The following is a 27871-nucleotide window of genomic DNA, read 5'->3' as shown; positions in this document are numbered from 1 at the left end:
TGATTTTGTCCCTACATGCTTGTTATATTCTTTTGTACTCCTCCTTAGCATTTTGTCCATGTTTCTACTTTATGTGGGATAGTTTGCTGTTATATCTTTAATATTGTCTCCCTGAGAAGCTGCCAGCTCTTCTGAACTCCTTTATCCTATAGATTTTCTTCTCATTGGACCTTACCTACCAGTTCTCTGAGTTTGTCTGCTTTTTTTTGAAGTCCATTGCCTTTATTCTGCTGCTCTCCTTCTTTCTTTTCTTTAGGATTAAGAATTTTATCATTTTATGATTACTTTCACCCAAATTGCCTTCAGCCTTCAGATTCTCAGTGCATTCCTCCCTATTAGCTGAATCAAGCCTAAAATGGCTGTCCCTCTGGTTACTTCCTGCATCTTCTGAAACAAGAAGTTGTTCCCAGTACATTATCAGAACTTATTGGGCATTTTGTGTTTTGCCATATTATTTTTCCTACAGATACCTGTGTAGTTAGAGTCCCTCATTACTACTAGGTTTTGCGTTTTGGTTATTTTTGTTTTCTCTTCCAGAAATGCCTCATTCTCCACCCCCTCCTGTTTAGGTGGTCTATAGGAGCCCCTATCATGACATTTCACCTCCCCACCCTTTTTTAGTTTGAAAAGCACTCTGACATCATTTATAATGAAAGGGGTTATATAAATATAAAATCTTATTCATTATTTATGTGCTATGCACCCATAATTGGAAGGATAGGGCCCCTTTTGCTGTATTTTCCCTTCCCCCCAATCACTAAACCTACAAAGAAAATCTTTCCACACCTAATGAGAGAAAGATGACGGGAATTACTTAATTTTTGGAAGTCATGGAAGGGTGGGGCTCTGAGTCAGTTAATAATGCACCTGCTCTTTCACTTCTACCTGTTTAAAGAGTATAAACCTGCTTTGGGAGTCACTGTCAGCTCTGCAACCTATGCTCAAGGACCACTTTTAGCCTCTGACTTGGATGCAGCAAAGATCACAATGGGGTTATCTACCAGTTCGTACCAGGTAAGAAAGAACAAAATAAGAGTATTTGAGATTCAGATGTGCAGGCAGTTTCTGCAGTTTGTGCTGCTTTCAGAGTTCTGCTTTAACTACAGAAGCAGCCTTGCTATTTGTTCTCTAGCTACTGCTGTGAGAAGCCTTTGTCCTACCACATCATCTTTCATAGCCATGAAGACACTTGGATGGGTTTTGTTTGCTCTATGCCTCTAGCCTGATAAATTAATACTGTAACTCTGTGTCAAATAGGTAGTCAGATGACATGGTGATGGGCACAGTATAAGAATTTTTTTTCATGCATCTGGGGTGATATACAGGGGGAACTCCTCTAAATTTGGGGGTTCACATGTGACCCTGCAATAATGATTTATACCAACAACTGAAACTGAAAAGATGTTTCCTTTTAAATGTTACCACTGCCCCCTTTTGCTTTCTTTCAAAATGAAGCATTCAAAGAAATCCATTGTGAAAGGTAGATAAACATCAGATGAATCAGTGCACAATGCAGTGCAAAAAACTGCTCTTATGCAAAAAGTACCAGGAGAACAAACTAGGTTAGGTTTTTGTGTGTTTTTAGTGGGGGTGGAAGGTGGGATTGAATTTGCTCATCACCAAAAAGTTGAATAATTAATTAGTGATAGCAACATTCCCTGCTTCATAGGTGAAATGTCCTTTTTTTCTGCTTTGAATTCCTTCCTCTATCCTTTCTTCACTGTGAAGTTCCTCTTCTTTTTGTGTGTATGTGGATTGGAGCATGGAACTTTTATTAGTTTCTATCTTAATTCCTTTAAAAGGAAATTCATTTAGGAACGCCCTACCCTCCACCTCCCCATGCTTGTGGACATGTGCCATTTTTCTCTGATCCTTACCCAAGATAAGAGTTTTGGCTGAGTCAGCCTTATGTCTCACATTCCTGGCAGGATTGTTAGGTGCCCTTCAGTTTTCCAATGATTTCCCTGTGTTTCCAGGATAAATATTTTTTCTGGCTCTTTCTTTGAAGGAAAAGTTTCCCAACCAAGGATACTGAGGCAGAGAATTTTAAAGATGTCAGTTTCACTTTCTGTGTTCTACAGGGGTCTGAGTCTTTGAGACCCACTTTTGTTGATATTCTGGGCCAGATCCTCAGAGGATGTGAGTTATGGTGATTTGAATCAGATGAGGCTTTGGTGCAGAATGTCAACAGTATTGATATTAGAATTTTTGTCCTGCTACATTTTCTCCTGTTGACTGTACAATATGCAAAACACTCACATCATGTCAGAATGCGATGGTTTCTGTGGCGATTCTCTCCTTGCGTGTAGCCCACTGGTTAGTGTGTGTTACAGTTCCCCTTTCTGTGCCAATCCACGGAGAATGAGAGTTTTTATAGCCACTAGCATTAGAGCTTTAGATTAAAATGCTTTCAGCTTTGGAGATCCCTGGAATTGCTGCATCTAGGTATGAACTGCCAGCCATTTCAGACTCTGAAGGATATGCAATATGCTTCTTAGGAGAAGCTCAACTAAAGGAAAGGCAGCAGATTTTTCAAATAGTTGAAGTTTTCATGTGGTTTTCAGTTGTAGCTCCATATAGAGTGTATTTGAAATATCACTTAAGTTTTAATAAGGAAAAGACATACTGTTCATTCCTGTACAGAATATGCTGCTTCTGCTTGGAATCCACCAGATTAGCTGCAAATGATTACATAAAACCCAAAACAAAAGGAATGCTGTTCAGTGAGTTAGTAATAGTCTGCTGAAATTTAGTATAATAAAATTATGGTGGATGTGAAATGACTTTGCACAGATCAGTGGAACTGGTATCTTTATTTTATATAGATGGGGGGAGGGATAGCTCAGGGGTTTGAGCATTGGCCTACGTAAACCCAGGGTTGTGAGTTCAATCCCTGAGGGGGCCATTAAGGGAACTGGGGTAAAAATCTGGGGATGGTCCTGCTTGGAGCAGGGGGTTGGACTAGATGACCTCCTGAGGTCCCTTCTAACCCTAATAGTCTATGATTCTAGTCTATGATTCTATGATAGATATAAATAAAACTGGTATTGATAAAACAAAATATATTTGAGACACCATATATTTCTATGTCATTGGATCATAAGATGTTAAGTCACACCTGTCATATTGATTTTAATACAATCTTCTCCCCTGCTCTTTTTATTGACTATTAGTGAGTGGAATAAGTTATAATAACCTCACTCCTGTAAAGTGGAATCTCCCCTAGCTCACCCAGAATGAAAAAAGGGAAGAATCTGGGCAAATTGGAGGCTTGACCATTGGTTCCATGCCCAGCACAGATCTACATGGTCAGAAACCTGCACAGAGAAAGAAGCTGAACATGTTACAGGGAAGAATTTCATCCAGAAACTCTTTGGCGATTGGTATCAAAATATTTAAGAGGACACAAAAGCAGATGCAGCTTACTCTGAAGTTTATTTCTCTCTCTCTGCGTATGTTCATTCCATGTCTTTTGTTTGTCATTGTTCAGCAGATGGAGCCCTCTCCTTGCAACTTGCTCAGTGTAAAAGTTATCAGAATGAAAAATCTGCGGAAGGCCGACCTGCGTGAGTATCTCTCCAGTTCCCAGAGCTTTCTCAGAGATGTGAAAATACTGGCTGTATAAATAAGCAACATAAATGCCTTACAGGTTACAAAAAAGAAAAGAGGAATCCCTATGCTGTACCTAGATCCCAGGTGTACACTTAGAGGACTTTGTATATTATGTGACAGAGTCCTGTGGCACCCTATAGACTAATAATTGTATTGGAGCATAAGCTTTTGTGAATGGATACTCACTTTGTCAGATGCATGCTTGTATATTATAAGAGCCTTTGTCTGTGAAATTCTAAAATCCAATTACCACATTTTGCACAAGAAGCTCTGTCTGACTGTCTTGTCCCACCGAACCCATATAGCACTGTCAGATTCAAAAATTCCTTAGAACACACCAGAGAACGAAAGTCCAGAGTCTGCCCATAGGATCCACGCGCTGACAGGAACTTCTGTGTGTGGCTGTCTCCAGGCAGATGGTTGAAGGGTCAAGCACCCTCACAGTACTGTCCCACCCCATTCCCCGTTCCTCTGAAGAGGCCAGAGTGGTGTCTGCAGGTCTAGGGATTCATGAGTCGAGAGGGTGGATGTTCATCATCTCCAGTGTACTGAGAAATTGTACTTGCTTTGTGGCTTCCAAGGACACACAATGTCAGGAAGCCAAGGTAGAGCTTCATGGAGCCCAAAGCCAATGCAGAGGCACAAGGCCTTCATGTGGATAGATGTGTCCACAGTAGATCCCAGGGGATTGGTGGGGTGTATGGGTTAGACCTCCAGTATCTTCCTCAGAGGGGCAAACCCCAGCCTTTGACAAAATAATGCAGAGGAAAATAATGAGGGGAACCTTGCAGAACTTTCTGGTCCCTACATAGTTATTTCTGCCCAGGGCTGCCCAGAGGATTCATGGGGCCTGGAGTCTTTGGCGGTGGGGGCTCCAGCTGCCAAATTGCCGCCAAAGACCTGGAGCGGAAGAAGCTCTGGGGCCCCAGGAGTGAGTGAAGGACCCCACTCCAGGGGCCCCGAAAAACTCTCATAGGGGCCCCTGCAGGGCTCAGGGCCTGGGCAAATTGTCCCACTTCCCCGCCCCCCCCCTCCGGGTGGCCCTATTTCTGCCCAGAGGCATTATCTCTCTCTGAGATAATCTTAATTTAAAGAGAATAGATGATCCTATGCCAGAGGAGAAGGAAAAGGAATCTAATTCACATCTGTTCTCTTATGGGATTTTCTTACTGCAAATGTGTAGTAATAATTTTACTTCTGGCTTAATAAAAACAGCATTTTGTGCTTTACCTTGCTATTATGGAAGCTGGTACATTTCTCAAAATAGGTTAAGACAGTTTACGTGACTAAATGAAAAATGCCAAGTTTTAATTTCACATTTCTTCCAGTATCATGTGTTGTGTGTTTTCTCAAAGAGTCCAGCACTTGGTGTAAATTTGTTTATACATTTCTTGTTTATGTACTGAGGGGACAGTTTCTGTTGTCCATAATGACAATCTCCAGGACTTTTTTGTCAACCTCTGTGAAAAGGCATCAGTCTCTTTAGGGGCTGGTCCACACTTCAGGGGGGAAATCGATCTTAGATACGCAACTTCAGCTATGTGAATAACGTAGCTGAAGTCGAATATCTAAGATCGGATTACTCACCCGTCCACACCACGCGGGATCGATGTTTGCGGCTCCCCCTGTCGATTCCGGAACTCCGTTGGGGTTGATGGAGTTCCGGAATGGATATAAGCTCGCTCGGGGATCGATATATCACGTCTAGATTAGACGTGATATATCAATCCCCGAGCAATCGATTTTTAACCCGCCGATACGGCGGGTAGTCTGCATGTGGCCTAGGAGACACACTACCTCCCGCATCTCCCATAGGGCAGTGTGGCACTGCGTTTCCCCCAGTGCAGTCTGTGCCTTCAAGGCATAATTGAACCCTCATTTGGCTAATTGTTTTTATTCCCATTTACTCTCCTAGAAGTCCCAGAAGGTTATAGATATGCAGATTAGTACTTTAATGATACTCTTTAACAATACATGACATTCATAGTACAATAGAAAGTGCTGTGAACAATGATGATCTCTCTTCTTCAGAAAACAGTAGGTGGTCATTTGTCTAGTATCGGTGAATCTATTATAAATAAAGAGGCTGAAACCAAAATGCCTTTACATGAACCCGCCTGAACTACCTTGGTTCAGATAAAATAAGCAGAACTGCAACCATCCAGAAGTTTTAGTTTCCTGATACTGGTGTTTTGTTTGGGTCCCCTATGGGCTTCCCCACTGACCAATGGATGTGAAGAAGAGCCTTTTGATTCCCCTCTCACTGTGGAAGGGGAGTGAAGTAATCAGGAACATGAAATTTTACCTAAAAATCCTTTTCCTGTTGCTGAGCGTAAGGGGAGAGGACTCCTAAGTGAGTGCCCAGGCTCCTTTTCCCAATGACCCAGTGCAGGAGTCTGAATTGAAGCCTTCAGGACCTCTCCCAGAGCAGAAAAGGAGGTTCCTCCCTCATCTCAATACTGTTTGAGGAGATTGAAATGGCCTATGGACCTGAAGAATGTCTCATCCTGTCAGGCTAATTCTGGGTCCTTATCCCCACACAATTCCCCTCTAATGGGCCCTGGCCACTTGCCTGAAATTGACTTTACCATACTCCAGCTCTTTTCCTTTCCTTTCCGTAAAAGTCTTCAGGGAGGGAAGCCAATGTGCTTTATCCTTTCCTCGCGTTTGATTTTCTTTTTTTGGTGGGAGTTGCCTACAATTGGATTACTGCCCTTCCTAATTCAAGAAGATTTTTGGATAAAGGACTAGGCAGTGGAAGAGCCAGGATTAGAAGTCAGGAGTTCCAGGTTCCCAGTCCTATACTTATTCTATTAGATCATGCTGCCTGTTAAAGTCATTGCTTGAATATGAAAGACATATTCACATTGTAACAGAAAGCAGTCTGGAGTCTGGAACCAAAACAGTATTGGACAAAAGGTGTGTTTACCATGCTGCAGCCTTTTTACCTTACTCTGTGAAACATAGACAAGTTATTGCCTGCAAATAAATGCTGAAAGCATTTAATCAACAACACCTCTAAGCTATTATTCACACAAAGTGGCAAGATAAAATCATGAATAATGAGAAGTTGCACAAAAAACATTGGAACAATGCTTGTGAAAGGAGAGCTTTGGTGGACTGGGTACATCCTTCATATGGTGAACACCAGGCTCCCAGAGAAAAAATTCCAAGGTGCAAAAGATCAAGAAGGAAAAGAAACAAAGTGTTGAAAACAAAGAGCATCACCCCTTCTGAGGCAGATATTAATATGCAGGAAGCTACTGCTGTAAACAAATTGGTTTGACATCCTTTGGTATCTGATTCAGGATGTTTTAAGATTAATTGAGAGCATTTTGCAAGTCAGAGTTGCAGATAATCTGTGCTTATTGATGAGTGAGTAAAAGTGACTAATTCACAGTGTGGAAATGTGGACAGTAAAAATGGTGGCACTTGTGATTCTGACTTCCATGCCCACATTCGCAGAACTCTTTGCTCACCATGCCTAGTACTCAGTACTACAAACACTGCCCTGAAAACAATCCTCTGTGAAGTATTTCTGTACTGAGCCCAATCTTGCAACTAAAAGAATGAGGACTGACCCTGTGCAGAGCCTTGAAGTTCTCAAGGCTCCTACTAAATCCATGGGTTCACCTGCATAGATCTAGATTTAGGATCAGGGCCTAAATGACTGCTGTTTAATTTCAGTAATATTTGTTCTCTGTAATTCACTGCATCTAATTTGTATATACCAATGGGATCTCTTATGACAAAAATACAACTGCCCCCATGAAATACATAAAAATTGGTAGAATATTATAATTGAACAGGTTTTAACTAAAATGTCTTTTACAAAAATGTTTAACCCCTTTGGGCCAAATTTCGAGGTGACAAAGGGTGGTGTAAATTACATGTTGGCAGCTGGGTGTAACTTATCCTGCTATACCCTCCCATTTGTTTCTTCACAGGGTAAGTAACTTAATAGGAAGGTGTAAAATAACACTAGCCTCACCAGTTTTCATAGAATCATAGAAAGATGGAAGACTTCATTAGATCACCAAGTCATCTGCCTACAGGACCTTTCCCTAGTGTTTTGTTTGGTCTAGTTTTGACATTCTGGAAGGATGAGCCTCCACCACTGTCCATGGGAGATTTCTCCATAGTATCACTTTCCTAATATTGAGATTACATTTTCTTCTCTTAGTTTCATCTCCTTAGTCCAAGTCAAACCCTGGTGTATGACTATAAGTAATTCTCTCTCCCATGGATACTTGTAGTTAGAACATCTATCTTACTTATTGCTGAACCAACCTGTATGTACACACCTTTTTAAATCATTCTTCATAAATCAGTCCTTGCCCCCTTTCTCCATTTTTGTTCCTTTCTCGGAACACCCTTTAGTATGTTGGTATCTTTTGGGAAATGTGATGCCCAAAAGTGAACAGACTATTCCAGAGCCAGACGGTGAGGGACTGCTACTTGTCCTGTTCAGTCTATTATCACCCACAGGTGGCTTTATTCATCAGAGCTTTCCAGCCTATTTTCTCTCACTGAATATCTGTATTTAAGGTTATTTTTCTGGAGGTATTTTACTCTGCATTTTTCCATGATGAACCTCATTTTGATATTTTCGGCTCAGGTTTCTAATCTTTGTATCATTTATTTGTCTCAGCTGGTGTTTAGAACGCCTTCCAATATAATATCATCTGATTATTCCTTCTTTCAGATTATTAATGAAGATGTTAAATAAGGGTTTTTTTTTACCACCACTCCCTCAATAACTCACTAGCAACTCCCACCAAGTAGATACATTGCAGTTATCACTATTTGTTTATGGTTGTTTTAATGAGTGCTCATTCCACATGAAAGAGTTTTCGTCCAAGACAATCTGAAGTCTTTATTTAGAATTTTTATTTTGCATCTTCATACCCTCTCTTGCTACTCCTCCTCACCCTCCACTGTTCCATAGTATGTAAGATACACCTACTTATACCAATTTGCATCTATTTACCAATATATAACTGACAACACCATTGGCCATCTGTGAATTTGGCCCATTGTCTGTGCCATAGATACTCTCTGCTCCCACATTACAGCCATACAACTCGTTTTAGACCATGTCTGGGGCTTGTTTGTTTATAACTAGATATCAATGCAGATTATTTTAATCCTTTTCAGACTCACTGACCTTCTACACCTCACTATAAACATTGCCCAGGAAATATCACAAAAACACCACTGCTGTTATTGCCAGTAGTGTTAGTGTTCAGGAAAATCAGAAACCCAATTACTGGCAGTATAATAAATAATACACAGATATACTGGCATATTAGTACCAATCTTTTAAAAGGGGAACAAAAAAGAACCAGCGAATTATGGACTAGTCAGCCCAACTTTGACACTGAAAAGATACTGGAACAAATTACTGAACAATCAATTTGTAAGCACCTAGAGGGCAACAGGTTTATAAGGAATAGCCAGCAGATTTGTCAAGAACAAACCATACCAAACCAATCTAATTTTCTTCTTTGACAAAGTTACTGACCTAGGGGATGGGAGGTGTGGGGCAGCAGATAGACATGATATATCTTGATTTTAGTAAGGCTTTTGACAGAGTCTAAGATGACATTCTCATAAGCAAACTAGGGATATATGGTTAGAGAAATTACTATAAGGTGGGTGCACAACTGCTTGAAAAACCATACTCAAAGAATAGTTATCCATGGTTTGCTGTCAGATTGGCAGGGCCTATCTATTGGGGGCTTGTAGGGGTCTGCCCTGGGACTAGCGCTATTCAATAGTTTAGTTTTATTAATGACTTGTATAATGGAATGGAGAGTGTGCTTATAAAATCTGTAGATGACACCAAACTGGGTGGGATTGCTACACTTTGGAGAACAGAAAGTTAGGAAGGAAAAATGAGGGGCACAGCTACAGAATGGGGAACAACTGACTAGACCATCATACTGCCGGAAAGAATCCGGGATTTATAGTGCATCATAAACTGAATATGAGACAACAATATGGTGCAGTTACCAAAAAAAAAGCAGCTAATATTATCCTGGAGTGTATTAAATGAAGCGTCTTATGTAAGACATGGAAAGTACTCTAATTGATAGTGATGATACCTTGACTGGAGTACTGTGTCCAGTTCTGGGCACCATACCTTAAGAAAGATGTGGACAACTTGGAGAAAGTCCAGAGAAGAATAGCAAAAATGATAAAAAGTTTAGAAAACCTGACCTATGAGGAAAGGTTAAAAAAACTGGCTATGTTTAGTCCTGAAAAAAGAGGACCTGATAAGTCTTCAAATATTTAAGGGCTGTTATAAAGATGACAGTGATCAGTTGTTCTCCATGTCCTCTGAAGGTAGGACAAAAAATAATGTGCTTAATCTGCAGCAAGGAAGAGTTAGATTACATATTAGGAAAAACTTTCTAAGGGTTTCTGGAATGGACTTCCAAGGGAGGTTGTGGAATGCCATCATGGGAGATTTTGAAGAATGGGCTAAACTCATAGGTGCCAGCTTTTCCCGGCGCTGGTCAGTCCTTGCCTCCGGCCCTGACCTGACTCTACCCCTGCCCTGCCCCCATTCCAACCCCTTCCCCAAAGTCCCCACCTCAACTCCTCCCCTTCCCAAATCCCTGCCTTGTCCCTGCCTCTTCCTGGAGTGTGCTCTGTTCCACCTCCTCCCCACTCCCTTCCAGCGCTTGCCGCTGTGAAACAGCTGTTTTGCAGCAGCAAGCGCTGGGAGGAGAAGTGGGGACGCTGGGCACTCAGGGGAGGAGGTGGAGTGGGGGTGAGCTGGGACATGGGGGATGGGGAGCTGCCAGTGGGTGCAGAGCACTCACCAATTTTTCCCCGTGTGTGCTCCAGCCCCGGAGCACCCACGGAGTCAGTGTCTGTGCAAACACCTGTCAGGGATGGTTTTGATTTACTTGGTTCTGACTCAGCATTGAGGGCTGGACTAGAGGAATTCTTAAAGTCCCTTCCAGCCCAATATTTCTATGATTAAATACTAATGGCATGTACTGGCACACATTATTGCTCCTCAAATGGTTCCCCACCATATTAGCTATAGGATTAACATTTAGCTCTTATGCACAGCACACAACTTTGTGTAGTATAAAGATGCAGCTATCTGTCATGCTGTTTGAATCATCCTTGGGAAGTGAACTTTGGACACTCTGGGTTTGTGCAACCACAAGTAGTAAGCACATCACTTATACAGCAAATCATTGACATTAATATTTCTTTATCAGCTCATTGGTCACATGGGATTAGGAGCAGGAAGAGGGCAAAAGTGTGGTTATTTGGACACAACAAAATTGATCTGCTTTTAAAGCAAGTGGTCATACAATGGCACCATTCCCTTTGTGTCTGATGGGTTGACTTTGGAGTGTATAGGTACATTCACTATTTGCTTATTTATAGCATCCATGCAAATTAGCATTATGGAAGATTAAATGGAAATATATATACACATTTGATCGATGCCATACTGTGGGAATGTCCTGCTGTCCACCATTATGTACTGGTTCATACAGTGTGCAGTACATTATTGCCTAAGGTCATCACTAATAATAAAAACAATGAGGAGTCCCTGTGGCACCTTAGAGGACTCCTCATTGTTTTTGCTGATACAGACTAACACGGCTACCACTCTGAAATAATAATAATGTGTTGCCATGATTCTAACCATCACATGCCTAGATTAGCAGGTGAATCACCTCCAGTTTAAAATTACAGAGTGACTGGAAATCTTTGAAGTAATATGGCCTCCGATGTTTGATTTTTTTTTTTACTCCAGTTTACATGCTGGTCATATACACTGTTGTAGTGTTATAAAAACAGATGATTCCAAAGTGGTATACATTGTTTCTGTGGTGCATACCATGCTTGAGGTGTTACGACATTTCACAGATATCTACCCGCAGAGGTATACGGAAGCTTGGAAGCCTGTTTTCTATTCATGACTGAGCCTTGGGTTCCCGATCTGTAAAAAAGGGAGTTTGTTGTCCTACCATCTCAAGTGCTTTGAGATCCTCAGATGAAAGATATAAAAGTGCCAAGTACTATTATTTATCATGATTTGTTTGAGGTATGTTTCTGTGTGATATCTATTATGGGGACATCAGACTTGGTTCCTTGCTCTGGTATTGATATTATTGTCTTAAGCAGTATGAGTCAGTGTGGCCATGGTATTTTCAAACTTGGATCATGTTGCTGTAATGATCTCTGATGGCACCGTGCAATTAAGACCCAACGCTGCTTCTATACCAAAAGATAATTAGTAACTTGTTTGATAGCCTAATAAAGTGGCCTGGATCCTATAAATGCATGCTACTCTACCTTTTCCAGTATATTGCTCAACACTGATACTAGGCCTGACACATCATACACGCTTTTAGGGACTGCATATACTATGATTAGAGCAGAGTGAAATAGTGAGTACTGAGTGATTTTTTTCATTTTGGTGAGTACATGCATCTAGCATGGTAGAATACAAAAGAAAGCTATGCAGAAAATGTAATAACAACAATTCTTGGCATTTCTATAGTGCCTTCCACCTGAGGATCTCAAAGTACCTCACAAACATGAATGAATTAAGCCTTACGACACCCCTGGGTAATAGGAAAGTATTATGAGATATATTTTACAGATGGGAAAAGAAATACAAAGTGGTTTAGTGGCTTTTCTAAAGTCACCCAGAGGGACTGTGGTAGAGCTAATAATAGAACCTAGATCTCCTGACCCTCATCTTAATTGTGTGTAATTACTATTATTTATCATGAATACAAAGCTGTAGAAGTGCACAGTACTGTACAGTAGCCTCTAAAGACAACACAGATAACAGGACTCTGCCCCTAAATATTTTTAGTGGGCCTGTGAAACAATATATTGCTCTCCACAAACTCCAAGTGTGATCACACCATTGTACGTAAGGTTGGTCTGAGAATTTTGGGGAGGGTCAATGAAATGATCCGTTGGGTCACTCAGAAATGAAATGTCTCCTTTTATATTAAAAAGGGGGCAAAGACAGCTTCCCCCTGTCCTTTCTAGGTCTCCTGCTGCAGGGCGTAAGGCGCTTAGCTACTTGTGCTGGAACCTCTGTGCTGTGTCTAATATTTAAAAAGGTTTTTTCTTGGGATGGTTCCCCAAATAAGCTCAGGTATGGAAGCTACTAGGACCATTGGGGGAGGTGGTGGTTATATGTGAGATTTTACAAGCACTGACATATTCATCATCACAACCTCCTCCATCCCCTACAGGGAAGAGAGATAAACATTATTCTTTCCATTTTACAGATGGGGAACTGAGGCAGAGAGGTATGTGACTCAACTAAGAGACACAGAGGGAATCAGAGCAGAGTTTATAATGCAGGAGTCTTACACAGAAATGCTAAATCGTAGCAATGGGTTTATACTTTCCTGTCTATCTGTATGAGGGAAAGGGCAGCAGACAAAAATCAAACAACCACACAGACCTGAGAGAGCTTTGTCACTTTCAAGTTCCTAATACTGAGGAAAGGAAGAATAAAACCATTGACTCTGTGATTCCCAAAGGTCAGGGATACCCATAGAATGTACAGTTTAAAGGCACAAGCAAAACTAAATAAGACAAGACACAGCATATCCAGATTTGGGTGTGTCCATTGTACTGTAGCTTGAATGTTTGAGTGGGCGTGTATTTCAAATGGAAAAGTTTCTCCAGATAGCTTCATAAACATTATATACTGATTTGTACTTAGGACCTGTTTCCTCCATGCCACTTGCAGCAGTCTTCTCTGGTTAGTCATCCTTTAGTAATAGACCTTCTTTTTTTAGGGTACACTTCATAAAGTTTTAGGGGTGGGGCACAATGGATGGTGTTACCCTATGATTCACATTTATCCTTTGTGTCCTATTGCCTGAAACAATGTACATTCACACTTGGGTATAATTTTGCCACAGGATTATTCTTATCCATATATAACTTCCCTTAGACTGTGTCATGCATACAGCTGCTTTAAAGTGGCCTTTTTTTAGGAAAAGACCTGGTGGAAAGGGCCAAAGTCATATTTGCAAAGTGCTGTGCAAATAAACCCAATCAAAAAATAATTTTAATTCTTTTACCAGGTAGAGCGAGACCTCATCATTCTTGAAGGAGCTAAAGTGCTCTGGAATGATCCGGATATAGCAGCGTAGTGTTAGAAATCATCCCATACTGTAATCCTAGATCTGAACATCCCTCAGCTATAAAGGAGCTCAGTTCTGAAGCCAAATATCATAGCTAGCCTATAATTCTATAACCAACTGAAGCAAAACCTCACACCAAATACCCCCGAGTTTTGGGCAAATTCAGATGTGAAGGTTGTGGTGTCAGCTCATCTCTAATTAAAACAACCAGACTGAAACCAACACAATGCCATGCAAAAGAGCACCCTCATCTTACTCTGCTGCTTTGACACTTGGGCACATTTTTACTCAAGTAGCAAAGAGTTTTACAAATTTCATCAGCTGCACTTTTGGGCTTATATGGAACTCACATGACAAGATAAAATTGCAAACAATGACATTCCGCAAACCGTAATAAAACTGTTTATAAAAGTGTACTTTTGCTGACTTAGACTCATCCTGAGGACAGCAGGTTCTCAAGGCAAATGTTAAACAGTCAAACTGTTCAAGAATGTTAAACATTGCAATGACTTTGGTGGGGTTTTTTTTGGTTGCTGGTTTTTTGACCAGCTTATGGCATGGTAATTTTTTTCCCAAAAATTTTCAAAACTTGGGCAAAATATATTGAGCAGGTCTATTCTATAGTATTTTTAAAAATTTTGTAAAAAATCAAGAGCAGGCAGAGGTAAAGATTCAAAGCTGTCCTGAACAAGGGCCTTCTTCCTTCTGACAGACCCTACAGAAGCAAATAATCAGTTTGACGAGTTCTTATTGCAGAAAGTTGTGAAGCCAGATGTATTAGTAGGAAAAGAGGATACTCAGCAAGCAAAGGAGCAGGAATCAGTCACAATTACCATACCAAGCACTAACACATTTCCTTGCCAACCTGTGGAAAGCTCTATCAATCTAGAATTAGATTCCTTATTTTGCTAAACCAGTCATCTAGTACTCTTGGAAACAAAAGCTGATAAGCTGTCTATGCTGTTGTCACAGCTCCATAGGATCAGTGCTATGCCCAAGCTTCTAAACAGTCTCTTGGAGCAACCTCTTCAGTGTAGAAGATCCCCAAGGGGTCTCAAACTTCCTTTAGGGTAGGGCACACCCTGCCTCCTAGACTGAGTGGACTTCAGCACTCCTGTGTCATACTCAGCAAGTCCAACTGAGATAGGTTCCTAGTGGTGACTTGGACAGTCTTCAGGGACTAATGAACCATAGGTATTTGCAGCAACATCCAAGCAGTGTTTTCAAAACAGAGTAGGATTTATTAGTCAACTGGACCACAGCATTGAAAGTCCTTATGGTAGCCTTATAGAGAAATAAATCTTAAAGCATAGTCCATTATGGGCAAGCCACAGTTCATCAGCCAAGCTGTAGAGAGTTCCATTTTCAGGCTCTGTCTCTCTCTGATTTCATTAGTTCCAGGAGAGAGCTGCATGGTTCTTCCAGAGCCCACACTTATTGTGCCATCTCACACCTCTCAGTCCTTTGTTCTCGAGCTGTGGGGTCTCTGTTCAGCTTCCCTGCTGAGAGTGTCAATTCATGCGTCATTTGGTGTTTGCATGGTCTCTCTGGACACCCTGTTGATCTGGATCAGTTTCAAGCAGTTCCTTAATGACTCTGTTCATTTCACCCAAACACGGAGACACTTGGGGCTGGTCTACACTAAAAACATTGTGTCAGTGTAGCGCTGAAGTAAAGATGCTCCTATGCAGATGGGATAGAGCTCGCCTGCCGGCATAGCTAATCCACTTCCGCCAGAGATGGTAGCTATGTTAGGGTGAGAAGTTCTCCTGCCAACATAGTGCTGTCTACATGGGAGGTGAAGATGCTGTGTTAAGATGTTATGATGCAGTTGAGTGATGTAGTTATGCTAATATAGGTCTGTAGTATAGCTCTGCCCTGAGAGTAAACTTAATCCTTTTTCCCTCAGTGGGTAGCAATGCAAATATGACTGTCCCTGGTACCATCCTGGGTGCACCCCAACTCAGGCAAGCCCTAGACAGGCTTCAGCTGTCACAGCTCTTTGGGCTGTAGAACTTTGGTAGGTTCCAATAACACCCTCCAACTACCACGAAATGCTTTGCTTCTGCCAACAGCCCCAGAAATCCTGCCTCTGTGATGCACTTCTCCCAACCGCCCTGGATTCTCCCCTGTTGGCCACCCATCACCTCCCTAAGCAGGGAGAAATCAGCAGCTGTAGAGCTATGATCAGTAGACTCACCAAACTTCCCTCTGCTGACCTACCAATGCTCAGCTGATTCACAACAAATGTATAGCTCAGTTCTTCCCAGGCTATGGGCTGTGACCCTCAAGTGGGTCATAAGGGCTCACCCACTGGGTCACATTGCACCAACTCAGAGCTTCACTGCACTATTCAGGCAGACAGGGGCAGAGGAAAGAGCAGAGGAAAAGGAGACACTGCCTCAACACACAACACTAGCCATTCCTCCAAATACCGCCCCCACAGCCCCAAAAAGCAACAGGTTCCTGCACTAAGCATCCAAAACAATTTTGGTGCCTTTGACAGGCATGAAACAGTCATTGCTTAGGTAATACAATACTGCCTGTGATAAATAAAGTGTGGGAGGAGTAGCTCCCTTTGGTGGACACCCAGCCAGCTAGTTAGCTGTAAAATCCCTCATGGTAGCTTTTCTCTGCTTGATTTACATGTATAGGGTTAAAAGTCCCCCAGGTAAAGAAAAGAGCCAATGGGAAGGTAGAACTTTTTAAAATTTGGAAAGAAACTTTCCCTTTGTCTGTTTTCTGGAGAAGGGGACACAGAGCAGAAATGCTATAAGCATGAATGCTGTGTAAGGCTTGAACCACGTATAAATATTCATCTTCCATACCAAGAAAAAAATCATTGCACAGGGCATTTTTAAATAGATGCGATTAGGTTTATTTCTTTATTTTGGCTTGTGGATCTCCTTTGTGCTAACCCCAGATGCTTTTGTTTTGCTTGTAACCTTTAAGATGAACCTCAAGAAAGCTATCTTGATGCTTAATTTTTGTAATTTTTTTTTAAGATCTAGCAATAGGCTAAGTTTCAAATGTATTTTCTTTCTTTTTGTTTTTAATACATTTTACCATTTTTAAGAACAGGACTGGGTTTTTGGTGTCCTAAGAGGTTTGTGCATATGCTGTTTGATTAGTTGGTGGCAACAGCTAACTTCCTTTGTTTTCTTTCTCAGCCCTTCCCCAGAGGGTGTGTATGAAAGGGCTTGCGGGTACCCCACAGGGTGGAATTCCCAAATGCTCCTTCCTGGGTCCAAGGTTTTTTTTTTTTTTTTTGCATTTGAGGAGTGCCAGCGTTTACCAAGCCAAGGTCAGAGAGAAGGTGTAACCTTGGGAGTTTAATACAAGTCTGGAGTGACCAGTATTAATTTTTAGAATCCTTGCAGGCCTCCATCTTCAGCACTCACAGTGACAGAGTGGGGATTCAGCTTTGACAACCCCAAATAATGCAAAGCATAAAAACTGATTCGCTATCTCTTTGGTAGAGAGTACAATATAGCTATGCATTTTGAACAGGTTTTAGTTTATTCATTATTTTTCCAATAATAAAAAATGCTAATAGTTTTGATAAAAGAGAAAATTGGTTGGGGCAATGGGCACCATATCGGACAGACATGATGGAAGATCAGCTACCTTTGTGTACTGAATTTTCTTTATCTTCATGTGTGTATATATAGAGTAAATTTGGTAAATAAATTAATACTAGATTACTTCATTTCCATTTAATCTGTATCTTTCTTACACAGTAACCCAGTCTGATTGTTATGTGAGCCTATGGCTACCGACTGCTTCAGTCAAAAAGGCCCGGACCAAAACTGTCAAGAACTCCAAAAACCCAGTCTGGAATGAAACCTTCCACTTCAGGATTCAGAGTCAGGTCAAGGTAAGACACTGTGAACAACTTGCTGTCAGGGGCTGGTAGATCTCTAGTCCTGCCAACCAGACTGAGTCAGGTTGTTCAAGCTTTCTGCCCTCTGCACTTTACAAACTCCTTTCTTCCTAGATGATAAAAATACCACAGGCAAAACTCCTCAAATGACACTTGCGCTCTTACAATTTCTGAAATAGTAAAATTAGACTTTTCACAGCAATGAAAGTTCTTCTTTGTATCCCAGCTGTGTGTCGCAGCCTCAAAGTAGGAAACCCCTCAGTCCAACCTGGCTGCTGAGCTGCAAGGCCTAGGCTGATGAACTGTGCACACTACAACTCATTTAGTACACGAACACCAACCAGAGTAATGTGGAAGGGCTGGTTATACTGGACACAATTGAGCAGCAACTAGTATTGCACAAGATGTCACATTTCTACTCAGATGCTTTGCTGCCACTAGAGGTTTTTTTACCTTTGTGTACAAGACATGAGGACATGTATCTCCACCTACCTACCATTGCTCACTGATGACAAATTGAATTACACTTCTAAACTGGTTAGCAAGCCTCACATTGTTTGCAGAAGGGGAGAATATTTAGGGTAACTATTTTCCCCTCTGCACAGCCCCATCACATCTTTTTGTTTTTGTTTGGTTTTGTTCTCCTCTTCATCTCATAGTAGGAAGGAACATAGGGCGTATATAATTATGCCGTAGTTATACTAGTTCCTTTTATATTATATGCTATTACATTTATTGGGTACAAAAATAATCACCAGCTGACCTGCAGTGTGGATTACTGGAAATAAATAAATATGGATTGATCCTGTAATCACCGGGAGCTTAACAGTAATTTCCCTGCCCCACTATAGTACTTGGGATGGATATACCTGGCAATGACCATATAATGGTTACCACAATATGTATAGTATGTAACATTACATCTTCCATTTCTTTCTCACAGAGGGGATAAGAATAGAATTTTTTGGATAGCAGAGATTACTGTAGATAAATCTTTGAGCCAACTCAGTAGAGGTTGCATGTTTTAATTCATGAATAGGCAGCTGAATATTATTTGACCACACTTCTAGTCTTTGACAGTAAAACTGGGCGGGCAACAAAGCAATATTTTATTTAGACTTTAAATATACTTATTCACAGTTGGGCCACTGCCAAACATCCGCTTTCCTGTTTTCTCTGTCTCATTTAATCACTCACCTTTTAATTCTGCAGCTCATTTCCCCACATGTGAGGGCTGGAACTTCTGCTTCCTACACTTTTACGTATTATTTTACTTTTGTTTCTAGAACATCCTGGAGTTGAAAGTCTGTGATGAAGATGATCACACTCCAGATGACCATCTCCTCACTATTTTCTTTGATGTATCTAAAATCCAACTTGGAGAAACAGTTCGGCTGAACTTTCAGGTGAATCCACAGGTGAGGATTGAAATCAAAGGCAGAACTTGATGAGAAGATACACTTGTCTCAGTTTTCCTCATAAATGTTCGTAATACAGAACTTGTTTTTTTCTTTGCTCGGTACTTACGGTATTAACCATCTCCCCATATCAACTTCTTAGCTTGCTTCATTGTAAGACACCTCAACATTGTTTCTGTATTTAAAATAAAAGTGTGGGCAAGCACCTTCACAGAGCTGTTCAAAGGACGTTGGTGGGAATTTGACATTGTTGTCCAAGTCTGTCTTATTGCTGATCTTCATAGCAAGGCTGAACCAGCCAAAGACTATGGTATCGTCCCCTAATGGTATTAGAGGTTCTTTTGCAGTTGGAGCTATTGGTTCTGATCTGTGGATGAGGTATTATTTTGCACTGACACAGAAACAACTGATGCTTCAGTTATGTACTGTGAGCCCAATGTTCAAACATGAATGTCTAAATAGGACTTAAATCCATGTCTTTGTGTTTAAATACAAACTGATTCTATGTTGGGGTGCTCAGATCAACATTGAGAAATATTAAAGTTAATTTTATGATTTTAAGTCTCCAAATTCAGATTTGGGTACATATACTGGAAAATTGGGCCCGTATTTCATGTTTTCTTCAGTGACAAATTGTCAGTAGAATGTAAGGCCAGTTGAAAGGAAAGTTTAATGTCTGGTGACTTATATGGTATATTGTGACCAAGCAGGTTAGGTACTGTTGCTGCTAAGATCAGGAATGTTTTTAAGGACAGGTGAAGCTGTCTATTGCTCATTCAGAAATATTTCTCTCTTCATCATTCCCCAAAGAGGGAAAAGAGTGACAGATATGACTTATCTCAAAAACCTCTTCTAGTAATGGGAAAATCAGCTACTGGGAAGCAGAATAATATAATGGATATATTCTAAATTGGATTGAAACTGAAGAAAATGAAGCTAACTGCATTTGCACCAAGAAGAGGGGAAAGTAACTTTGCAGAAGCTCTATGCATATCAAGGGGTCAGGTTTACACAGTATCTTTATGGAGAAGAGTAATGATGTAGTGACTTAATTCATTTTCATTTTTAGGGAAAAGAGGAGCTAGAGGTTGAGCTCACAATGGAGAGCAGGTGAGTAAAATCCAAGTGTTGTCAAATAATGTAATTGTTAGAGGTGTTAGAGATTAATTAACAACAAGGAACATGATTTGTACACCCGCTGTCACCTAAAGCCATGTGGCCAAACCTATGTGGATGTAGTTGATGGTGTATGTTCAGCCTCACTGGACACTAGCTGGATGTTTCTGTATGGCATTGAGTAGTGGAATAGTTGGCAATGTTGTTTTTATGAGGTCACACTTAGGCATTCAGGTGAATTTTAAAGCTAAACTGAAAATCGAGCGAAGTGCAGGAATGTCTGCTGATTTCCCCCACCAGTTGGTCTGCATGTGGCATTTAACACAGATTTAAGTACTAAAAAAGATTCTAACCCATTTCTGTGAAATAATAAGATGGGTATGTATATCTCGGTTTTAAATTTAGTTTTGTTATTAATGTTCAAAGTGAATGGGGGGAAAAATGGTCTCCTTACACTTATTATGACATGTGGGACTATTACATTAGTCTTTCAGCTCTGGAACTCCAGGGTCAAGTTTGGATATTTTTGGTCAATGGAATAAATTCAGTGGTTTCTATCTGTCAGCAAACTCAGCTTGATGTAAATTTGAAAACTACCCTGTTTTGGCACAATGAGAAGTCTCTGCTCAGCAGAACTCTAGTACTGGAATAGTAGGAGCTTTAAAAAGCCAGATTTATTTAGAGTTTCCCCAGAATGTGAGGAAAACTGGAACATACATTGAGAATTACTTCTGTTGCTAGCCTGTACTGTCGGACCCAACACTTCCAACACTGACAAAAAAAATTAAAATAAGCAAAATACAAATAAAGAACAAAAATGGCAATTCATGTCCTTAAATTATTATTTAAATACTAGTTATGAACTGAGTATGTTTCTTTTTATTTTTAGTCCAGATCTTCCTGAAAACATCGCTACAAATGGTGTATTAGTGGTAATTTTTATTTTCTATTATCTTTCCTCTACTGCAGGGGTAGGCAACCTATGGCACACGTGCCAAAGGCGGCATGCGAGCTGATTTTCAGTGTCACCCAAACTACCTGGGTCCTGGCACCGGTCTAGGGGAATGAAGCTTTTTAAACATTTTAAAAACCTTATTTACTTGGCATACAACAATAGTTCAGTTATATATTATAGACTTATAGAAAAAGACCTTCTAAAAACATTAAAATATATTAATGGCACACAAAACCTTAAATTAGAGTGAATAAATGAAGACTTGGCACACCACTGAAGGTTGCCGACCCCTGCTGTACTGTACAGCAATGCACATCATACCGCTTTGAATAGAGAATGAGTTGCCCCACAGTTATCCTTCCAACACAAAATCTCTTCCTAGGAATAGGCTGGCATTGGATCCCAGTCAGCTCTCCCACATCTCCCATGTTAGGAAAAACTGACCTGGAAGAGCTGTGAACTGCCCCAAGCTGCGCTCCTCCACAGTCCCACAGAGTGTCACCAGATGGCAAAGACTAGAAGTGGTACAGCTGTGAGCATCCTCACAGCCAATGTTCCTGCACCATTATCTAAAGTGACTCCTGTTGGGAGAAGCTAAAATTAGAATAGCTATAAGATTTCCCATACACCATTACCTACAGTGTGGCTGGTACGAGGTAGAAATATATCTATATAACTGTGAAGCGTCTTCTATGGCTTCTTCATAGAAGAATTACAGCTGTTATTTTAGTAGCTTTCTCTCATTTTTTTTTCCTGGGGAGTCTATTGCCTCCTTGGTGTAGGCCTGAGGATACTTCTGTTTTTTCCATCTGTATACACCCTTCCTAGAAGTCCATATAGTAAGTCTCAGCGCACCATCCTTTCAGCTGAGGACTAGACATGAGTCTCTCCAGAGACTTTCATTGGAAGCTGTTGCAGAACATCATGAAGTAATTAGTCCTCCCAGGGGCTGATCTTGCAGTCTGCACAATACTCCTGCCTCCTTTCCATCTAGACAGCAAGAGACTAGCAGGGGAATCACACTTAGTTTTTTGTCTGTGTCATTTTATCTATCTTTTATTCCTTGTCTCTGTTACAGTCTCGTGAAGTTTCTTGTTTGGAAGTTCAGGTGGATGAAGGGAGGATAAAGAAGGAATCCACAGGTTAGTACTTCCTTAACTGGTAGAGTTGGATGAAACTGGTTAAAATTTTATAGTAAAATTTCAACAGAAAAATATCTGCCATTTATGGGGTGATTTGTTTTTATACTTTACAGTAAGGGCATTCCATGTTTTAAAGGAGAGGAGAAACTCCCAAAGTGTCCTATGGGCTTTGGATCAGGTTCTAATTGATCAGATAACATATAGGGAGTATTACGGCATTCCCAGTTGAACACCAACTGTAGTTAATTAAACAGAATAGTTTCCATCACAGCATCCTGTTGTCTGATGCTCAGAGCTTTCTGAAACATTCATATATGGAAAGGAAATTTTCCATACCTGATCTATTCCAAGAGGTGGGGTGAAATGTTTCCAGGTGTTTGAGTTCAGAGAAGATGGGAGTAAGTGGGGTGAGAAACAAAACTCTTTTCTCAATTTAAAAATTTCTAATTGCCCCTTTTCAGACACACATACCAGCAGTTTGACACCTGAAATATATTCTATATTACTGAGATACTCATTGCATATCTTGGGCTGTGCATAGCCATTTTGTTTCCTCTATATCCATAGCCTTATGGATTTGCCATGCAACTTTTAAAATATTCTGTGTTGGTCCCTCATCCAGCAAAACATCTAAGCACGTGAATCACCGTATTGAAGTCAGGTGCTAGATAAGAGCCCAAGTTCCTTGACTGAGAAAATCCTTTCAGGGATTTCATGGTTGGCCTATATATAAATATGTGGATTGATGTGGTACTTTTCCTGTTCTTAATAGAAAGGGGATAAGTGGGCCCAAACCTATCTACTGTAAATACCAATTTTTATGTTTATACAGAAATTTTTTTTGAATTCTCTGAGTGCAAAAAGTGTCCAAAACATTGCATAATAGCTAAAAGTGTTTTAACACTCCCATGCTAACTAAAGAATAATCAAGTAGATGAAGGGTTGGATTCTCACTGATGTCACTGTAAACTGAGGTACGCCAGCACTGAGCTGGTTTGAAAATCCCACCCTTCCAGAAAAAGGAATTTCCAGAGAAAGATAATAGAGCAAGTAATTAAGGAAATCATCGGCAAACACTTGAAAGGTGGTAAGGTGATAGAGAATAGCTAGCATGGATTTGTAAAGAACAAATCATGTCAAACTAATCTGATAGCTTTCTTTGATAGGATAACTAGTCTTGTGGACAAGGGAGAAGCAGTGGATGTGGTATACCTAGACTTTAGTAAGACATTTGATATGGTCTTGCATGATATTCTTATCAATAAACTAGGCAAATACAACTTAGATGGGGCTACTATAAGGTAGGTGCATAACTGGCTGGATCACGGTACTCAGAGAGTAGTTATTAATGGTTTCCAATCCTGCTGGAAAGGTATAATGAGTGGGGTTCCGCAGGAGTCCGTTTTGGGACTGGCTCTATTCAATATCTTCATCAACGACTTAGACATTGGCATAGAAAGTATGCTTATTAAGTTCACAGATGATACCAAACTGGGAAGGATTGCAACTGCTTCGGAGGATAGGGTCAAAATTCAAAATGATCTGGACAAATTGGAGAAATGCTCTGAGGTAAATGGGATGAAGTTTAATAAAGACAAATGCAAAGTGCTCCACTTAGGAATTAACAATCAGTTTTACGCATACAAAATGGGAAAAGACTGTCTAGGAAGGAGTACGGAAGAAAGGGATATAGGGGTTATAGTGGACCACAAGCTAAATATGAGTCAACAGTGTGATAATGTTCAAAAAAAGCAAACATGATTCTGGGATGCATTAATAGGTGTGTTATGAGCAAGACATGAGAAGTCATTCTTCCGCTCTACTCTGCGCTGGTCAGGCCTCAGCTGGAGTATTGTGTCCAGTTCTGGGCACTGCATTTCAAGAAAGATGTGGAGCAATTGGAGAGGGTCCAGAGAAGAGCAACAGGAATGACTGAAGGTCTAGAGAACATGATGCATGAAGGAAGGCTGAAAGAATTGAGTTTGTTTAGTTTGAAAAAGAGAAGACTGAGAGGGGACATGATAGCAGTTTTCAGGTATCTAAAAGGGTGTCATAAGGAGGTGGGAGAAAACTTGTTCATCTTAGCCTCTAAGGATAGAACAAGAAGCAATGGGCTTAAACTGCAGCAAGGGAGGTTTAGGTTGGACATTAGGAAAAGGTTCCTAACTGTCAGGGTGGTTAAACACTGGAATAAACTGCCTAGGGAGGTTGTGGCATTTAAGAGTAGGTTAGATAAATGTGTATCTGGGATGGTCTAGACAGTATTTGGTCCTGCCATGAGGGCAGGGGACTGGACTCAATGACCTCTCGAGGTCCCTTCCAGTCCTAGAGTCTATGAAATCTATTAAACTGAAACCAGTGGTTTTGAATGTGTGTGTGTTATCTCACCAGCAGTGAAAGAACTGCTACTGCAATGCTCTAACGCTCTGAGCAAGAATTATAGCACAGATCGTTAGAATATAATGAGATTGTTTTTATAAAGGAACTAAAGCTGAAGCCAAGATGCACAGATAAATCAGTATAATTATTTATGTAATCTAAGCCACTGACTGTCAAAATGAATATAACATACATTAGAAGAGCTTTTCTGTATTGGAGTGTAATATAACTAAATGAATGACTCTCCTATAGGGCAATCCTCCCAACTACCTGAATCCCTTTTATCAGGAACTCCTTTGTATTCTACAGTGTAAATGCCTTATGGCCTGATTGTGAGAGGTGCCAAGTCCCCTCATTGACTTCACTGGGAATTGTTGGTGCTCACAGGACTGGACCCCTAGGCAATGTTGCTTATGGCTATAAAAATTATGGATACATGGTTTATATGGTCTCTCGGAACATTATTGGCTTATTAAGAAGCATCCACATTAAGCTCACAATGTAGAGAACTCTGAAATGTTGTTTTAAATGAGTTGAAGATGTGATAATCATGGGTTCAATGTTTGTTTTGTCACCTGTTTAGAAAGAAAATTCGCACTTACAGTGGAAGGATCCTATGAAGGAACCCAGAACCTTTCACTGAGCTCCTGGCTTTGTCCTGCTTCTCCTGCCAGATTCCACTATATCAAGTATAATCACTCAGAACTGGGCATTGCACTACCAAAGATGAGACAGCTTTCTGTGGTACATTATCATCATGGACCTTTATGAACACAGCTCATTCATTTATCTTTTCTGGGGACTTGGAAGTGTGGGGGTGAAATGTTTCATCATTTTCTCCTTGTTGTTGTATTACAATTAACCTCCCCTACCATTGTCTTTTTAGACTTCCTCAAGTCAAGATGAAAGTGAATCCCTGACTCTAGCTCTGAATTCACTTCCCATTCAAGATAAAGTAACAATAGGAGAGGTGAGTGTTAACCCACCAGTCTTGATAGAATAAATACCAAACTAGGATACTTTCAATTTACAGGGAAAAAACTTTGCATGGTTGCTAAACTCCAGTCAGTTTATATGTTGTTGCCAGGGCCTGCTCAAGGCCCCAGCTCGCCAAGCGCGTGCTTGGGGCGGTATGCCGCGGGGGGCGCTCTGCCGGTTGCCTGGAGGGTGGGAAGCGGCTCCGGTGGACCTCCCACAGGCATGTCTGCAGAGGGTCTGCTGGTCCCGTGGCTCCGGTGGAGCATCCGCAGGCAAGCCTGCGGGAGGTCCACCGGAGCCGCAGGACCGGCAAGCGGCAGAGCGCTTCCTGCGGCATGCTGCCATGCTTGGGGTGGCAAAATGGCTAGAGCTGGCCTTGGTTGTTGCATACACACAGACACATACACATGTTAAAAGAACACGAAGGTTGCAAAGTCAAGCACTTGAAAGTTAGGAAATACCAAAATAAGATTGGCTGTATAACTTCAGTTTGGTTCCCTTAAGCATATGCATTAAAATATAGTTTTTAATTATATGACTACATGCTATTTTTTCCACTGGACCTTTGCCTCATTCAGCTCACAGGATGGGGATGGTGCTCATCTAATAAGCAGTTGTTCAATAGTTTGATATCTCCTCACTGTTAAATTTGACCTCAAGCCTTATTTACAGCCCACTATTCAAACCCTGCTCCACAGACAAAATTATTAATTTCCTCATGGGATTTTGTACGTGCTCATCACTAAGGCTGTGAGTTTGTCATGGCAGTCATGGATTCTATGACTTTCCATGTCCTCCATGATTTCTGCAGTGGCCGGTGTGGTTGGCTCCTGAGCAGCTCGGGCAGCCCCTGGGCCAGTCACACTGGCAACTGCTGGGGCAGTCTCAGGCCACCGCCCACCCCCCGAGCAGTAGGAGGAGGAATTGAGGGGGGATGTCAGGGCTGGGAGTTTGGGTACAGGAGGGGGTGAAGGATCTGTGTATTGCTTACTTTGGGAGGGCTCTCCGGAAGTGGCAACATCTCCTTCCCTCAGGTCCTGGCGCCATGCGCTGCTTCTGCATGCAAGCACCGCCCCCCACAGCTCCCATTGTCCACAGTTCTAGGAGCTTAGGGGGGACATATTGCTGCTTCCGAGAAGCTGGGTACGGAGCCTGCCAGTCCCGCTAACCCCCGCCTCAGCACCAGTGGGGGTTCTGGGCTGCTACCACCTGAACACTCTCACAGTGGCCCCGGACCTCCCCTCAGCATTCGTGGTGCCCCTGGACTGCCCCCAAGCACCTGAGACCCCCTGCACCCTCTGGGCCCCCCCTCCAGCACCTGGGGCACCGCCTGGGCTGCTGCCCCCCAGCGCTCGCAAGGTCTTAAGGTAGAACTCAATTCATGACCACCTGTGAAAATCTGATTTAAATTAATTGCCCAGTATCCCTTAGGAATTCTGTAGAAGAGGCAGGGATTGAATCCAGTTCTTCAGGACAGCATTCAACTGCTTTAACCATGAGACCATCCTTTCTCTTCCTGTAATCCTCTGCATATCATTCACTACACACTTGCTACTTCTGCAACAAATGAGACAGAGATTCCACAGACGAGAGACTTCTTTACTGTACAACCCAGATGAATCTTCAGAACAGATCCATTCTGAGCACTGAATGAACCAGGGGTCCTGTGGGGCAAAATAGTATGTAATCAAAAATTAAAGACTGTATCATCATGTGGATGCACAAAAGGGCAAATTAAGGTTGCACCAGTAACCTTAATTGTGGCATTTCCTAACTTGCGAGTGCTTGACAGTCAAAACTTAGTATTCTTTTAATGATTTTTTGTAATTGTAATTTCTAATGTTTTAAAAATGGCAAACTGAAAAATTCCATCATATTGCATCATATTGACACCCATATGGATTATTATCAGAGTTGGAACTTTTACATTCACTGCCCAGACATCTGCCTCTTGAGCTAATAGAGTAACTGATAGCAGTAGTAGGTTGTCATTCTCTATATGGAACAGCACTAGAAGGGGATGTGACACATGCCCTTTGCTAGTGGGTTTCACAGATATTTGCTGACAGCAGAGGAATTTAGAGATACAGGAATATTGGGTCCCATTCCAAGCTCTGGAGGCTAGCACATCTAGTGGTCAAAGATCCTTCTGTCCATTGCCACCAAGATTGATCCCTTCTCCTTCATCTCTTTCCACCTGTCCATGGCCTAGTCCCCTATTTTTTCCACAC

The 27871-nt window shown here is 41.3% G+C and overlaps 1 protein-coding gene across 1 annotated transcript in view; it reads left to right on the top strand.

Annotated features, from left to right (window-relative positions):
• Positions 1 to 987: 987 nt before the first annotated feature.
• Positions 988 to 27871, top strand: part of LOC115651514 (cytosolic phospholipase A2 epsilon-like) — a 44369-nt gene continuing 17485 nt past the window's right edge. The window contains exons 1-9 of the mRNA XM_030562595.1: positions 988 to 1014; positions 3491 to 3566; positions 17510 to 17646; positions 18939 to 19070; positions 20140 to 20180; positions 21076 to 21118; positions 22220 to 22283; positions 25246 to 25406; positions 25549 to 25632. Of these exons, the coding sequence (XP_030418455.1) occupies positions 988 to 1014; positions 3491 to 3566; positions 17510 to 17646; positions 18939 to 19070; positions 20140 to 20180; positions 21076 to 21118; positions 22220 to 22283; positions 25246 to 25406; positions 25549 to 25632 (765 nt within the window). The remainder of the gene's footprint in view (positions 1015 to 3490; positions 3567 to 17509; positions 17647 to 18938; positions 19071 to 20139; positions 20181 to 21075; positions 21119 to 22219; positions 22284 to 25245; positions 25407 to 25548; positions 25633 to 27871) is intronic.

This window comes from Gopherus evgoodei, chromosome 4 (assembly GCF_007399415.2).
Source record: "Gopherus evgoodei ecotype Sinaloan lineage chromosome 4, rGopEvg1_v1.p, whole genome shotgun sequence".
In the NCBI taxonomy this organism is placed as follows: Eukaryota; Metazoa; Chordata; order Testudines; family Testudinidae; genus Gopherus; species Gopherus evgoodei.
This window is presented reverse-complemented; position numbering and strand designations above follow the sequence as displayed.